Genomic DNA, 16,409 nt, shown 5'->3' on the forward strand with positions numbered 1-16,409 from the left:
GGGCGTGGCCCGTTTCGTTGACTCGGAGCACTGGACCCTCATTGCAGCTCTCCGGACCTTGATTGAATCCTCACACACAGAATTGTGACGGCGTATGCAAATGACAACCGTGACACACACACACAAATGAAGGCGGACTGGGATGAATGTAACGGCATACTTGATACATTTGTATTCCTAGTCTGTACACATAGAAACAAACAACCATTCGCGCTCACAGTCACAATTTCGAGTCTTCAATCAACCTAGCACGCATGTTTTGGGGATGTGGGAGGAAACCGGCGTGCCCGAAGAAAAGCCACGCAGGCGCGGGGAGAGCACGGCGGGGCCGGGATTTGAACCCCGGTCCTCAGAACTGTGCGCAGATGTGCTAACCGGTACAGATTCAGTGTGCGCTTAAACATCACTTTTATCTAAACTATACTTGAAAATAACAATTGCATAATTATAAATACCCTGTTTGCTGATATTTTCTGGAAATTATACAACATTGAGGCAAATGTAACAAGGTGAGCAAGAAATGCAGAGGGAGGATTGGGCCAAACATCACAGATGGGGATTTTTTGGAGGAATATATATTTAGAAAATATAATATACTGTATACACTATATACATCATAAAATCATTCAAAAAAAAACATTTAACATATCATGCAGAAGCATTTATGTATGCAAATGTGTGTTTGTGCGCGCGAGTGTGAGAAAAACGGTCACACCAGTCTTCCTGTGATGGATGAGGCGGTGGGTGAGCTTTGGTTGAATACAATGGAGACACGCTCAAACGAGTGGGACGAAAGATGAGGGAGGAGCGCTGAACAGCAGATGAGCGGAAGAAGCAAAGAAAACTTCAAATGAATAAATCTGACTGAGACGTGATTTGATTCACAGCTCGGTGCCAGAGGAGGAAGACGGAAAAGAACAAGTGAAGGGCGAATGAAAGACGAGAGAGGAAAAGAATAGCTATTCACGTGACCATATATCAGAAGAGCGCAGAACAAGAGTCGAATTTCCTGAGTCATTTGCTTCATTTGGAGTGTTTCTCATGCCGTGTTCCGGAAAATTCCTGAAGGAGGTGTAAAAGTGCAATGGAATAACACTCGCAGTCAATGTTCCTACTCACAACGTTGGAGCAAATTTACAGTTGTTTTCAGAATAATAGCAGCGTTTGAAAAAAAGAAAAAAAAGTGAAAATCTAAATCCTTATCATAGCTGTTATTCCTGTATATGCAAATGTATTGGGAAAAGGGAAGTCAAACTTTCTGTCTGGTGCTGCAAAAATAGCACTGCCTGCATTTTCGTTCCATCCATCCATCATCGCTTGGTTCACAGGAGTGCTGGCGCCGATCTCAGCTGACTTTGGGCAAGAGGCGGGGCCCATTGCCGGCCAATCCCAGGGCACAGATAAACAAGCAGCTATTCAGACTCACATTCACAACGACAGACATTTTAGTGTCTTCAATTAACCTCGCATGCACGTTTTGGGGATGTGGGAGGAAAGCGGAGTACCCGGAGAAAACCCACGCGGGCACGGCCGGATTTGAACCCGGGTCCTCAGAACTGTGAGGCAGATGCGCCAACCAATTGCTCACCATGCCAGCCTGCATTTTCTTTAGCAACTGAAAGATTTATTGGATTGAAACAATGCTTGAACATTTTTGCTTTGCTGCAAATTTGTTTGCATAACCACTGTTTCTGAGAACTGCTTCACATTTGCCTTGCATGAGAATCCATTTTTGGCACCTGTGAACTGCGATTCTAGCCCAGCACAATTGGACTGCCTTCAACAATGTGTTTGGATTTCTTGAAAACTGCTAAGGTAAGCCAAGCTATAGGAAAGAAGCCCCTGCAAAGTCCCACTGTTGAAGAAATTAAATGTGCTGAAGAGTTTGGGTTTATTTTGAACAGAAAAGCTCTGAGGGTGGATCATGTAAGCTCCGCGTGGGATACGTCCTGTTCTCCTGAGGTCTCAAATGCAGTATTGAATGGAGAATAAAGAGATGGACAAAGAGCTGCCCCACAAGTCTCATTGAAGGTACCTGCAGTTTTTTCCCAAAAGTGTTTCAAGACATTTTAAAAACAGCTGCTGGACTGCTAGTGTCAAAGATACAAAAACCAGAGCACAGGCCACGGACACACTTTGATCCACAGTGACACATATATATGTGTCACTGTGGACATATATATATATATATATATATATATATATATACACACACGTATATACATATACACACACATATATATATATATATATATCAGAATCAGAATCAGAATCATCTTTATTTGCCAAGTATGTCCAAAACACACAAGGAATTTGTCTCCGGTAGTTGGAGCCGCTCTAGTACAACAAACAGTCAATTTACAGAACACTTTGGGGACATAAAGACATTGACAAAAAACAATTGTGCAAAAAGATGCAGAGTCCTCTAGCACTTAGAGCAGTTCGAACGACTAATATTGCATATATATATACACACACACACACACACACACACACACACACACGCGCGCGCATTGCCCACCACCACCAAAGCAGAGCAGAAGCGCAGACAGAGCACAACGTAGTGCAGCGTGAGACGATACACTTTCTGCCCTCATAACAAAAAAACCACACAAAAATAGCTGTCTTCGTTGCTCTCCCTGTCACCACACATCTCCGATATGTCCTCCAGCCTCAGCAATTTCCTCATTTCGCTTTTGCAGCTCTGTTGCTCATTAATGCTATCTGACTGGCCACCCCAGCCGCTGATATTGCCTCCTCCTCTTAACCACAGTAATGACTGCAGTGTTTGGAGCTGCCCCAAGGAGATGCACAAACTTCACTTTTCTTCAATCCATTTCTCATGCATTCCTTTAATCCAGAGAACTGCTCATGCTGCTCTCCCCAGCAGGCTCCATAGATCCTCTCTGCTCCACCCCGCACTTCATCGTCACCCCTATCTTGCCTGTGTCCTCTTTCAATGTGGCTCTCACACGTTCTCGTCTGCCTATACTGTAACTGCTACATTCAATTTACCAACACAAACAGTAATCATCCAACCAGAGCATTAAAACGTTTTTGTTTTTGTTTTGTTTTTGTAATACACCGCCGATTCAGCTTTCCTCAGTTTGATTTTGGATGACTGGCTGAAATGAGTGTTGGTATAACTGCCTTTACCACCAAGTCGTCTTGCATAAGTGAGAAGTCGATGAAGCAGTCTTATAAAGTGTATCAAGGTCACAGCATAGCAGAACCGTAGCGGTTCTGGCACTTCAGTGCCGGCCTTTGGGGTAGTAACCCGGTCCCCTTGCCCCTCTCTTGGGGGCTGGTCGGGGTGCTTCGGTGGTGCTGGGTGACCACCCTGGGTCCCGGAGAGTGGGTGATGCTGCCCCAACCAATCATTTTCTGTTGAGTTTAAGACGTGGGTTGTAATTACAATTTTGTTCATGAGGGGGTGCTACACGCGTGTAGGAATTTTCGTAGGCGTAGGTGCAACGTAGCGCAAATAGGTCTGATGAACTGTCACCATGTTCTGTTTTCGGCGACCTCAGAAAAGCCACGGTTGAAGAGCCGCCACCGGCATATAGTATGTCCGACAAAAAAGCTTTTGATAACTTTTAATGTCCCAGGTGTTCAGATGGTACTGAGCAAGTTTGAAGTCAATCGGATGAAATCTGTAGGACAAGTTCGCAAAACTGTGACACTTGTACATTTTCCAAAAGTGTACCTTTAAAAGGTCCTAGGTCAGTTTCTGTTGAGTTCAGGATTTAGTTTGTAATTACAATTTTGTGTCTGATAATAAAACAGTGACAAAGCCCAAATACATTTGAGTACATACATGGTGTTTATTTATTTTTTGAACTCATCCAAATTTGTCAGTCTTTCAGATCATTTTGGGCCTCTTTAGTGGGTTAGTGTCTAATGGCTGGTGATGCTGAAGCATTAGTGCCAATCAGACCGAAATATTCCGATTGCACACAAGCTACTGTGCATATCGACGCATATTGTCACACACACACAGAGATATGTGTCATCAGTCTCCCATGATGTGCACTAACAGGCAGGCAATGAACAAAGAGAACAATCGGAAAAGACACTTTCACTCTGTACAGTTGATGACTTTGAATGGAACAATGTTAGAAACAAACTAGTGAATGAAGTATACAAAGGTGCATCACAATAAATCTGAATATTGTAGAAAACTTCTCTCAATTCAGAGAGTGAAAGCCATTTTCGATTCTTAAACTCGTAGAAAATAGTTTTCAGTGGGGCGATTCTTACCTTCTTCTTTTCCTTTCGGCTTGTCACGTTAGGTGTCGCCGCAGTGTGTCGTCTGTTTCCATAGAAACCTACCAACCGTCTCTTTGGTCTTCCTCAAGATCTCTTGCCCGGCAGCTCCATCCTCGTCACCCTTCTACCGGTATAAATATTGACGTGGCTCGTGGTGAGGACAGCACCCGCCGCCATGTTTTTGCCATTTTAATAAGACGACAGCCTCATAAATTTGCATTTTTCAACATATGAAAATTGCGATGCTATTGTTATGATATTTGGGTGCTGGCTATAGTGTGTTCATGTCAGAGTGCAACGCTATATTATAGCAATAAGGAATAATACCGACTTGAAGAAAACAGTGCTTGAAAACGCAAGCAAGCTGTCAATTGTTCTTTTTTTTTTTCTTTTTAGAAAAGTTATCATTTTGGAGGTGGGCGGGGCACGAGTAAATAGTGCCCTTCTATAGTATAGTACATTCCCTTTTCCACAGCGGCTCTGCAGTGAACTTGGTCTCCGCTTCTGCCACTGACGTCACACCAAGACATTGGGAGCGAGTTGATTTTGGCGATTAAAAAAAGCATTCCAGAGCCAATTAGTTATTTGACAGTTGCTCCAGATTGGATTGATATTATTGAAAATGACTGCCCGTTCCATTATCTTGAGCAAAAAATACGTAAAATCAACTTGTGAGTGAAACATGGACTATTTCGACGCCATAGCTCCTTTAATGTTTCTCTGCAAACTCCATCAGTATTCCTATGATGGCCCGTGCGGGTATTATAGTTTCCTCTTTACATGCTTGATTCTCCACACCAGCTAATGTCCAGCAGTGCTTAAAGGATTCCATTATAGATAGTAAGATCTCAAAGAGAGGGCCACTGACTGGCCACTCTGCTTAAGGTTTTACTCACTGTTGCTGACTGGGCTTTAAAGCTCTCCACCCAACTGTAACAAGGAGATTTTCTAATACGTGATCCATGAGGAGAGAAACCCCAAGTTTGCAGGACACAAAAAGGACAAAACGGTAAAGACACGAGGAGATGCGAGAAGAAGAGAGTGCACGTATATGTATGTATATGCATGCATACACACACACACACACACGCATGCACACAATGCAGGGAGAAAGGAACTCACTTCATCGCCCACGTCTAAAGATGCTAGTGTGTTAAATGCCACTTCCTCCAGTTTTCGGACTCCTTTAAAATGCCAGCTGAAGCATCATAGATAACCTCGGGATGCTCCCCGTTCCTCCTCAGCACGCCACAGTCAAAGGTCAGCTCCCGTTTTTCGGTTTCACTACGAGAACACGAACATGCAAAATCCACCATGCTTGCAATTGCCTGTCTGAAATGATCACACGTCCCCCCCTTAACTCTGGCTCAAGATTCAGTCATCGCTAATTGCTTTCCAGTATGTTTTACAAAATATTCCCTCTGATCTTCAGCTCATTGTCAATCACATCCCGCCGTGGTGCATAAATGAAGAAGCAGATACAAAGTTAGTATTCAACACAGCACGTCCGCATACGGAATTGCCAGCTAATAGTCAGTCCTGCCTACACAGCCCGAGGCTCCAACTGCTGTGTCAGAGAACACGGGTAGTGTTGTCTGGCTTATCTGGGTTCCTCATCCGACTGCCGAAGTGTCGCCTGTGACCCCGAGCAGACACTGTCAAACTATCCCTTCACTTTGCAGTCGTTGACTTCAAAACACAACAATGACAAAGGAATCGTTTTAAAATTCATACTTGGAAATAAAACGCTATTCTCTTCTCCACTCATTGTAGGAGACACATCAAACGTTCTGCCTTTAAGAAGATACTCGCCGCTTCCGCTATTACCTAATTTCTCGGACCGGGAGGTTATGATTCATTGCTGTATCACTGATTCCATTGCTTTTGGTGCAATCTGGTTTAAGGAAAGGAGATAACAAACCGATGCCGTGTTCACCCTTGTCAGGTTTGGTTTGATTAAAGTGAACACTTTTGCAATTGTACTGACGGTGCAGGTTGTTTGGTCAAGTGCGACGCTATCGTACGCCATCCAAACACTTGAAAAGCCAGCGAATTCTGGTGCCGTTTTGTTCACAATAGTCTTGCGCCATACTCTATCCCCCACAAATTCGCACGCATGCTCATAGCACTTTGAAATATTTTAGAAGATTTTCTTAGTGAATACAAATCATATGCAATAATCAGCATATCGAACCTTATAGATGATTATTTTTGATGTTTTAAAAGGTTGAGTTTTATTTACTGGGTAATGATATGGTCCCACAACAAAAATGCCAAACGTGCACGCTGACGGAACGTGATTCAAAATGTGCTTTGGTCCCGGCCAGAGTATTGAATTTTTTATTTATTTTTACCAGTGAAGAATGAATCTTATATTTGAAATTCCAGCATACACACGTGGTGTGTATCAAGGTATACAATTTGTCAACCATCATAATGTCTCAACTCGGCGGCACAGTGTGTGAGTGGTTAGCACACCTGCCTCACAGTTCTGAGGACCCGGGTTCAAATCCCGGCCCCGCCTGTGTGGAGTTTGCATGTTCTCCTCGCGCCTGCGTGGCTTTTCTCCGGGCACTCCGCTTTCCTCCCACATCCCAAAAACATGCGTGCTAGGTTCATTGAAGACTTTAAATTAAAATGAATTTCGTGAGTGCAAATGGTTGTTTGTTTCTACGGGCCCTGTGATTGGCTGGCAACCAGCTCGGGGTGTACCCCGCCTCTCGCCCAGAGTCAGCTGGGATAGGCTCCAGCACGCCTGCGACCCTAGTGAGGAGAAGCAGTAGGGAAAATGAATTTTACGCATTTGTTTTTCAAATGTAAGTCTACATTTGAAGATTACGGTGCTCTTGTGAAATTAAAACATTTTGTCGTTATTGCTCAAAATATACGTCACAACCGCTGAGGTGCAAAAACCGGTATTGAGCTATTCGACCACCAGTAGGTAGACTACGGATGAAATCCAATGAAAGAAGAGCTTCTGAAGAAAAGAGAACAATCCATGCTACACGCTGCACGAACTACATTCAAAACCGAATCGCCCGCAAAGGCTCACGGGTGACATCTTACAATCAAGCGTTAACTGAAGGGGACATCTCAAGCCCTGATGTGCCTGACGCTGTACGCTGAGATTCAGGAGCAAAAATCAGATCGACCAGGTAAAATATTTTAATTGGCTATTATTTTGGCAAATAGATACTGTATTTTAACTGTTAGGTGAAATAGTGCTTTTTAATTCCAGTTGACAGTTGACTGCGTGCTCCATACACGATAAAATGATAACAGAACACAGAAGCAGATGTCATTTTCGGCAACACAATATAGTTTTTCTACACATGGGTAAAGAAATAATCATAATAATGTAGTGTTATCCTCACTTTAGATGTCAAAAGCTTTTAGTGGCTCCTGGTGTTTTTTGATTTTATTTTGTATTTTCCTGTGAGAGACGGCCCAAATGGCTCTTTGAGCATTTAAGGTTGCCGACCCCTGATCTCGGCCATCCTTTATGGACCGTGCTGTGTGCACTGGCACGCGATCATTAGATCAGCAAAGGGCCTTCCCCAAACTGTTTTCACAAAAATTGATTGTTTAAGGGGTTTTGTAAAAACTCATTATGAACATTTAGGAAAAATAGAGGGCAGTCGTCTAATCCCCGTTTGATGGAGGAACTGACTCAAAGGCTCTGTACTGAAGAGGGGCCATGTGTTCAAGACGCAACCTGTTAGTGTGTGCGTGTGTGTTGGGGGTGGGGGGGGCAAGGGTTCCACACCTCGAGACTGCATTTACGAGACTTCTGACAGGCGAGTCAATTGTTTCCACTGAAGCACTATGTTTCATTCCCTGACAATATGATTCAGGCCTACAGAAGCCATTAGTCACTGTTGGCTTAACTACAGCTGCAGTGCAGCTCCAATGATCTGTGACATAAATAAACGAGCTGTAAAGCATGAGAATAGAAACAGAAAACATAACAGAAAGTTTTTTTTCCTTCTTCCCTTAACTACATCTTTGAATGCTGCTAACCGCTCGTCTGTGTTCTTGTGTAACCCACTCAGCCAGTTTTCTTTTGTGCTAATTCAGCCTGCCAATGTCATTCTGATCTGGAACTGCAGGGCATAAACTGAGGTTTGATTAAGATTGTGCAGTGAATGGAGAGTGTAAACATCCTCTAATAGCCTTGAGGCTCCAATAGTGAACACCCTGCAGGAGGGTGCATGGGTATTGCTAATGAAATTCTGATTCATAAAGACTGATCATGATGCCTTTCAATCCTCCTGAGTAACAGTGTGACTCATCTAATCGATTTAACCCTACTTAAACCTGTTTCTTTGCTCGCTTAAGCATAGTGCAAATTGCCATGGGATAAAATGTTTCATTAGTTTTGTCATACAGATTCTTGGATGCAAAGCATAAATAAGCATAAATCTGGCAATGCTGAATTTTAGATGACAAAAGCACAGGTGAGTCTAAAATGTATTTTGGTTTCTAAATGGCTCAAAATATTCTTTATATTGCAATAAGGCAATGATGCAACTGTGAGGACATGAATCTGATTCTGAAAGAGTATTACGTTATCAAAACAATTGGAACCATTCACTGGTGACCAACTGTCAGCATTAAAGTCATGCATGCTGAACAAATCTCTCGAATAATTGTGAAACATAACACAGTGAGGATGGCAGATGCCGGTGTGGGTGGTCATTGCCCTTCGAGCCGCAGTGACACAATGTCAACCCTGACCTTATCAAATACAGTTGTCGGCCTTTCTCCTGTTCCTTTGAACGCAAAGAGTGGCATTCGGGAAGGAGACGGCGAACTGAAAAGTCCGACGAATCTTTTACCGACACTACTGCATTCGTGATATAACCACCTCAAAAGAAGGTATTTGTTAACAAGCACACATTTGCTTGTGCGGAGAAGCATGAATATGCTCTCCGACACACGCCCACAAAGAAAAACCTCACACACGATGTTGCCTAATTATGTTCACGGCATATTTTGAAGCCGTTCCCCTCGAGTACTATGTGAGTTTTGATGCGGAGGCTCATTAAACTTAAGCCACCTTCCACCTCGACCCGCAGCCCTAAAACCAATTTCTCACATCCGTTTCATGTCTGGCACATGATATTTGGTGACGTGACAGTGGAATCGCTTTGCACTTGCTGATAGTAACGGATGGGTGGGTAAGTGCAGAGCTGCGGGGTAGAGAGCCTTCGTCTAAACCGTGTCACCTAACAGCACAGATTTACAGAGGGCTCCAATTTTGTCACTCAAAATATATGCACAAGTTGTGCTGTTGGTGAGATAACTTGGAAAAATTACTCAAGTGGTTATGCAACGTGCTACAGGACTACGCTTATATATATATTTTTTATCACTGTATAATGTGCGCAGTTAAACAAGTATTTCATGTACAAACTGAATCCAGATAGAGTTCGGGTTAGGGGTTTTTCTTCTGGTGAAAGAACGCAGCCACACGTGCACACATGAAAAACCAACAATTCCTCTTGCATGGTGTGCAAAAAGCCCGGTGGAAGAAATAATGTTATTAACAAGTGCATTCATGTTGCACACTACTTAACCGAGAATACGATCGTTTAAATGACAGTTTTGAACTTAATAGAAAGTTGCAATTCTATGTGACGAAGCTTCAATTCCATTTTAAAACGTTTTTATGTCAGAGAAGTTGTGGCTCTTTCACTTGTATGCCTGTTGTTATTTTAATACTTCTAGTCTACCTGTGGTCATGAAGTCCTTTGAACAGCCTTGCGCTGGACCCCATCAACAGCATCACAGGTCCCCCGTTGGACCCCCTGCAGTTTGCCTACTGAGCAAATGGGACTGCACTTCATCCTAGAACACCTCGACGGCGCTGGGACCTACGCGGGGATCCTGTTCGTGGACTTCAGCTCTGCGTTCAACACCATCATCCTCGGACTCCTCTCCTCCAAAGTTCTCCAGCGCAGTGTCCTGTCTACCATCTGCCAGTGGATTTATAGCTTCCTGATGGGCAGGACACACTGGGGGACACCACCTCATCTACACGCACCACCAGAACCGTGGCGCCTCTAGGATGCGTCCTCTCTCCGCTGCTCTTCTCTCTCGACACGAACAACTGCACCTCAACGCACCTGGCTGTCAAGACTGTAGAGATGATCGTGGACTTCAGGAGGCATCCTTCGCCACAGTTGCCCCTCACGCTATCCAACTGCCCTCTGTCAACCGTCGAGACCTTCAAGTTCCTGGGAATTAGTTGCTCAGGACCTGAAGTGGGAGCTAAACTTCTTCTGCTTCTTCAGCTTCTGAGGAAGCACGGCCTGCCACAGGAGCCGTTGAGGCAGTTCTACACAGCGGTCATCAAAACTGTCCAGTGTTCATCCACCACAGTCTGGTTTGGTGCTGCTACAAAAAAGGACAAACTCGGACTGCAACGGACAATCAAAACTGCTGAAAAGATTGTCGGTACCCCCCCAGGCACCCTCGAGAACTTGCATGCTGCCAAAACAAAGATAAGAGCATGCAAAATTCTCTTGGACCCTCCACATCCTGGTCACCACCACTTCCAGCTCCTTCCCTCAGATAGACGCGATCAAACAATGCAAACTAAAACAATCAGAGATTCCAACAGCTTCTTCCCCCTTGCCATTCATTTCTTAAACAGTTCAATTACAATTCCATTGTCACATGCTGCCAATTTTGTCTTGAGATTGTAGTCACATCTCTGTCGGGCCAATTATACATGACTTGTGCACTCACTGTAGAAGTCTCGCCACCCTGCACTACTTCCATATCTGTTGTTGACCAAAACTGGCCACGCATGTGCTTCAGAAGTATCTGTACCATTTGCACAATTGAAATTGTCCCAGATTATTTTGAATAAATTATTAATTTCGTGAAGTCTCTGCGCCATTTGGACAATAATCACTGCACCAGACCATTGTTCAATTAGTCATTTCAAACAGCTCTAATTGCTAAAGGACTCAGCATCATTTTGCACAATTGTCAAAAGAATAAATATTGTACCGTCATTACCACATTACTGGTAACCTTTTATTGCGCAGTGGCTCTGTTTTTATGTTTTTATTTCTCAAAAGTATTCTCTGTCAATTCAATTGATTGTCTGTCATACTAGAGCAGCTCCAACTACCGGAGACAAATTCCTTGTGTGTTTTTGACATACTTGGAAAATGAAGATGATTCTGATCAACCGTCACACATAAGATTACCTAGATACATACAGTCCCCTCCAAAAGTATTGAAACGGCAAGGTACATTCCTTACTTTTTGTTGTATACTGAAGACATTTGGGTTTCAGATCAAAAGATGAATAGGACACAAAAGTTAAGAGTTCCAGCTTTTATTACATGCTAATTACATCTAGATGTGTTAACTCAGGACAGAGCCCCTTTTGTTTGAAGCCACCCACTTTTCAAGTGAGCAAAAGTATTGGAACAGACATGATTAAATTCACTTAAAGTGAATAACATTTAATATTTGGTAGAATAACCCTTACTTGCAATAACTGCATCAATCCTGCGACCCATTGACTTCATCAGATGGTTGCATTCTTCATTTGAAATTCTTTTCCAGGCCTTTACTGTCGCCTCTTACAGTTCTAGTTTGTTTCTGGGGGTTTCTCCCTTCAGTCTCCTCTTCAGGAGGTAAGATGCACGCTCTATCGGGTTAAGGTCCAGTGAGTGACTTGGCCTGTCGAAACACCTTCCACTTTTCCCCCCTGATGAAGTCCTTTGTTGTGTTGGCAGTGTGTTTTCGGTCGTTGTCTCGTTGCATGATGAAGCTTCTCCCGATTAGATTGGATGTATTTATCTGTAAATTACCAGACAAAATGATTTTCCAGACTTCGGAATTCATTCTGCTGCTACCATCAAGAGTTAAATCATCAATAAAGTCTCGTGAGCCTGTTCCAGAAGCAGCCATGCAAGCCCAAGCCATGACATTACCTCCACCATGCTTCACAGATGAGCTTGGATGTTTTGGATCAGAAGCAAACCTTTCTTTCTCCATACTTTGGCATTTCCATCACTTTGGTCGAGGTTAATCTTGGTCTCAACGGTCCATAAAACTTTGTTCCAAAACTTTTGTGGCTCATCTCTGTACTTCTTTGAAAAATCGAATCTGCCCTTCCGATTCTTTTTCCTGATAAGTGGTTTGCATCTTGTGGTATGGCCTGAATATTTCTTCTCTCCGAGTCTTCTTCGAACAGTGGGTTGTGATACCGTCACTCCTGCCCTGTGGAGGTTGGCAGTGATGTCACTGACTGTTGTCTTTGGGTGTTTCTTCACTGCGCTCACAATGTTTCTGTCGTCAACTGTTGTTGATAACCTTGGCCGACCTGTTCGATGTCTGCTGCTCAGTACACCGGTAGTTTCTTTCTTTTTCAGGACATTCCAAATGATTGTATTGGCTATGCCCAATGTGCGTGCAATAGCGCTGATCGATTTTCCCTCTTCTCTCAGCTTCAAAATGGTTTGCTTTTCTCCCATAGACAGCTCTCTGGTCTTCATGGTTGCTTAACAGAAAATGCAGTTTTCACAGGTGAAACTCAAAGCCAAAAACAAGCACACTCTCATGTTTAAGCAATCAATCTAAAAGGCAACACCTGCGCTACTAGAAACACCCATCAGTCACATGTTCCAATACTTTTGCTGACTTGAAAAGTGGGAGAGTTGAAACAAAAGGTGCTCTGTCCTGAGTTGTTTAACATCTAAATGTAAACACCATGAAATAAAAGCTGGAATTCAGAACTTTTTTCTCATATTCATCTTTTGATCTGAAAACCAAATGTCTTCCGTGTAAAACAAAAACAAAGGGATTGACCTTGTCGTTCCAATACTTTCAGAGGGGACTGTACTTTTATATACCAATACACTTGGAATGAGAGCCAATACATGAGCTCTTCAAGTTCTGCCTTTTTCAAGATGGTAATGTTTAGTTTCGATTTCCCAGTGCATCGTTTGCTCCTAATATTTCAGAGCTAAATGTTTATGATCAACAATTACGGATTTCCATCCATCCATCCATTCATTTACTGCCGCTTCTCCGAGGTTGGTCACCAGACAGAGAGTGGCTATATGCTGGTGTATCCTTTTCAATCAGAGGTAAACATACAATATAGTTCCTGACAAAGAACTAAAGTGACTATAAAGTTGTGCATCAAGTGCAGTATATAAAATACAGTATGGGTCATACAAGTGTGTCTCACACAGCAACACAACCCAGACAAAGTGGACTTCAGCCATAAGACTGTTGTTATTAAACGCATATAACACACAATAATGCAACCTAGTTTTCTCTGACTAGTGTAACATTAAATTAGATATTAGATCAATTTATGAGATAAACTTTTGCTTTGGCAGCATCGTGAAGTATTTCACGAAAGAAAAAAAAGAATCTACCAAGCCTTGCCAATGTATATTCAGATATTTGTGCCAACTATTCACTACTTTTGACAACAAAGAGTGCTGTTGATACTCAGCAAAAGTTAACATTTTGTTGCTTTATAGTTATTAGAGAGAGTAAATTGACCGCTTAAAAAGGGTGAGGATGTCTCAGGTACTTACTGCACAGACTTTGAGGACTGGGACCTGAACTTGTTGAACTCGCCTGGAGCTGTCCACTCTGTACCCAGCTGCAAGAGACAAGCCAGGACACAGGGATCAGAGGTCGTCGTCGATAAAAGAGGCGAGGGTATGACAAATAGAGGAACCGTGGAAGGCCAGAGTACAACTCAGTGGATACCAAGGAATACAGTAACACTGTGCTACCCATCAATAATACAGCATCAGTATTTTCTCAAGTGTTTAAGCAAGAAGCTTTAGGTGATGGATAGAAAATGATGGTGTGTTTCTCCTGGTTTCAATTTGCATAAATGCATTCAATGCCTAAAAAGATGTTCTTTTTTTTTCTGTTGCCGATGCATGGTTAATGTTGTGTCCACCTGGCAGACTTTATTTTCATTGACATAAACATTTCAGAACAGAAAGAAACAAAATATGAAAAATTGACTGAGCTAAGATCTGAAGCCACTTAAAAAAAAAACACATCGAGCCAGTCTAGCCACCTGACAACCTAGAAGTATGATCATGTGTTTCATGTGCAACATTTACACACAGTGTTATGTATAAAGTGCTGCTTTCATAAGTAAAAAAACAAACAAAAACAAAACGTTTATTGTCTTTGTGGGCACTCGCTTATTTTTTCCATTCTCTAGGCTCTGCGTTCGCAAATACCTATAAACTGTTTAAAAAACACACAACGTCTCCTTCGGTGTAAATATGTGCAGACCAACGTTCAGCACATGATCTCCAGCTGTTTCCTTTACAGTTAATGCCTACTATGCTCTTCTCGCAACAGTATGTATGTGTGTGTCATTACACACGCACATACAGTACATAGATAATTTTACACTTGAGACAATGTGAGTCCCCGGGATGCACATGTCACGGAAACAACGAGTCCCAACCCGGGAACAATCATTTCTCTTGTTGTCTCTCAATACATTATAAGTGTTTAGGCCTGTCACGATAACAAATCTTTTAGGACGATATATTTTCCCCAAATTTATCAGGACAATCGCTAGCACCTGCAAAACTTAAACCCTCTAAGGATACTTTGAAGTTTTCATGATGTTTTGATCAGGTCACTGGTGGCAGGGACAAGTGCAGAAAGTAGACCATCAGAATGTACTCTCGGGTTTTTAGCTTTGGAGGAATAATCCTTAAAAAGACTACAACACGCTGGTGGTTTCAGATGAGAAACACGGCAGACCTTCAGTCCACGTTGCATAACTTCCTCATCTGATCGGTCAAAGTTCAGATCAGAACTAAATAAAACCAGAAACTCAGTAGAATTTAGATGAGCAGAAAATTCAAAACCTAAAACCTCTCTTTCAACATACATGCAGGGAATAAAAATATTCAGTAAAGTATTTTATTTCAGTCTGAACAGCAATGACAATATGAACAGGTCAGGAGCTATAAATGACATTGGATTCAATTATACACATAAGTATGAAGAAAAAAACCTAGGACTGCATTCGCGATTACAAGGGATGTCACAATATTCATGATATCCCGAAATTAAAAGTGCCTTGATATCGTCACGGTCTCTTAGAATACAATGATGAGCCGTTGTGCTTAAAATTTAGTTTTGGGACGGCGATACGAAGCCACAGCGCTTCACTTCCTCATTTGAGTGTAAACGCACCCGATTGGTGGCGTAACCCATGTGACCACGTGGGTATGTCGCAAAAAATTATTATTTGATATCCGCAAGGGTAACCAAAAGGACATTGTAACACTAAGCATTAACACTGAACATATACCTAGTACAAAAAGTTGAATGAGACGTACGGCAAAAAGAAGTGGCTTTCTTGTGTTTATGACCCATGTTTTCTCTTTTATTTGATTGTTATGCAGTTGATTTAATCTGTTATTCATTTAATCTTCCTCGGCTGAAGGTTAATGGGCTGGAAGTGATCAAGGTGGCACTCGAAGACATTGTTGCACATACCTCATTACTTGAGTGCAATATTCAAATGTTTCCGCACCTGCAATATTTACATAAACGCATGCATGATATTTCCCTCAGTGTGAGTTACAGCTTACTGACAGCATCAATCTTACACTGGAGTAGGCAGGAGGTAAATTAAAAGGAAAGTAGCCAGGAAACGTGAAGGCAACAGACAGACAGACAGACAGACAGACACCACACATGCATATATTGCACGCAGATGAACACCTCCACTGGAATGCCCTGAGGTTAGGTTGTACTATTTGGAATTGGACAAAGATTTTTGTGGAAAAGACCCCTCTAAACTTACGCAAGCAGTAATCCTTACTTTTTGACTATTTGCCTACAATAACTACACTTTTGTTGTTTTCACCTTTCAATATTAAAACTGCTTGAATTATTTTTACACGTGACAGCTGAGAATGCTTAAAAAGCAGTTGATCTCTTTATGCAGGGCTATCCCGCCATCGGTATTGGTGAGTTATAGGATACGTTTGAAGAATGTTGCTAAAGCTAATGGGGATCCATTAAACAATAAACAATACAGAATAGCTACCGTAATTTCTAGTGTATAATGCGCAGCCATGTATAATAATAACAGAATATAATGA

General features: G+C 42.4%; 1 protein-coding gene across 3 annotated transcripts in view; it reads right to left on the minus strand.

The window, feature by feature from the left end:
* b4galnt4a (beta-1,4-N-acetyl-galactosaminyl transferase 4a) overlaps window positions 1-16,409 on the minus strand; it is a 148,110-nt gene that overhangs the window by 25,891 nt on the left and 105,810 nt on the right. For 2 of the 3 annotated variants that reach the window (XR_009768558.1, XM_061676787.1), the window contains exon 7: window positions 13,848-13,915. The exons of the other annotated variant lie outside the window; for it this stretch is intronic. Coding sequence is in view for 1 of the 2 variants with exons in the window: in XM_061676787.1 (XP_061532771.1) it covers window positions 13,848-13,915 (68 nt within the window). In the remaining variant the exon portion in view is untranslated. The remainder of the gene's footprint in view (window positions 1-13,847; window positions 13,916-16,409) is intronic. 3 annotated transcript variants of the gene reach the window in all.

The sequence above is a fragment of the Phycodurus eques genome, chromosome 5 (assembly GCF_024500275.1).
Source record: "Phycodurus eques isolate BA_2022a chromosome 5, UOR_Pequ_1.1, whole genome shotgun sequence".
Taxonomy (NCBI): Eukaryota; Metazoa; Chordata; class Actinopteri; order Syngnathiformes; family Syngnathidae; genus Phycodurus; species Phycodurus eques.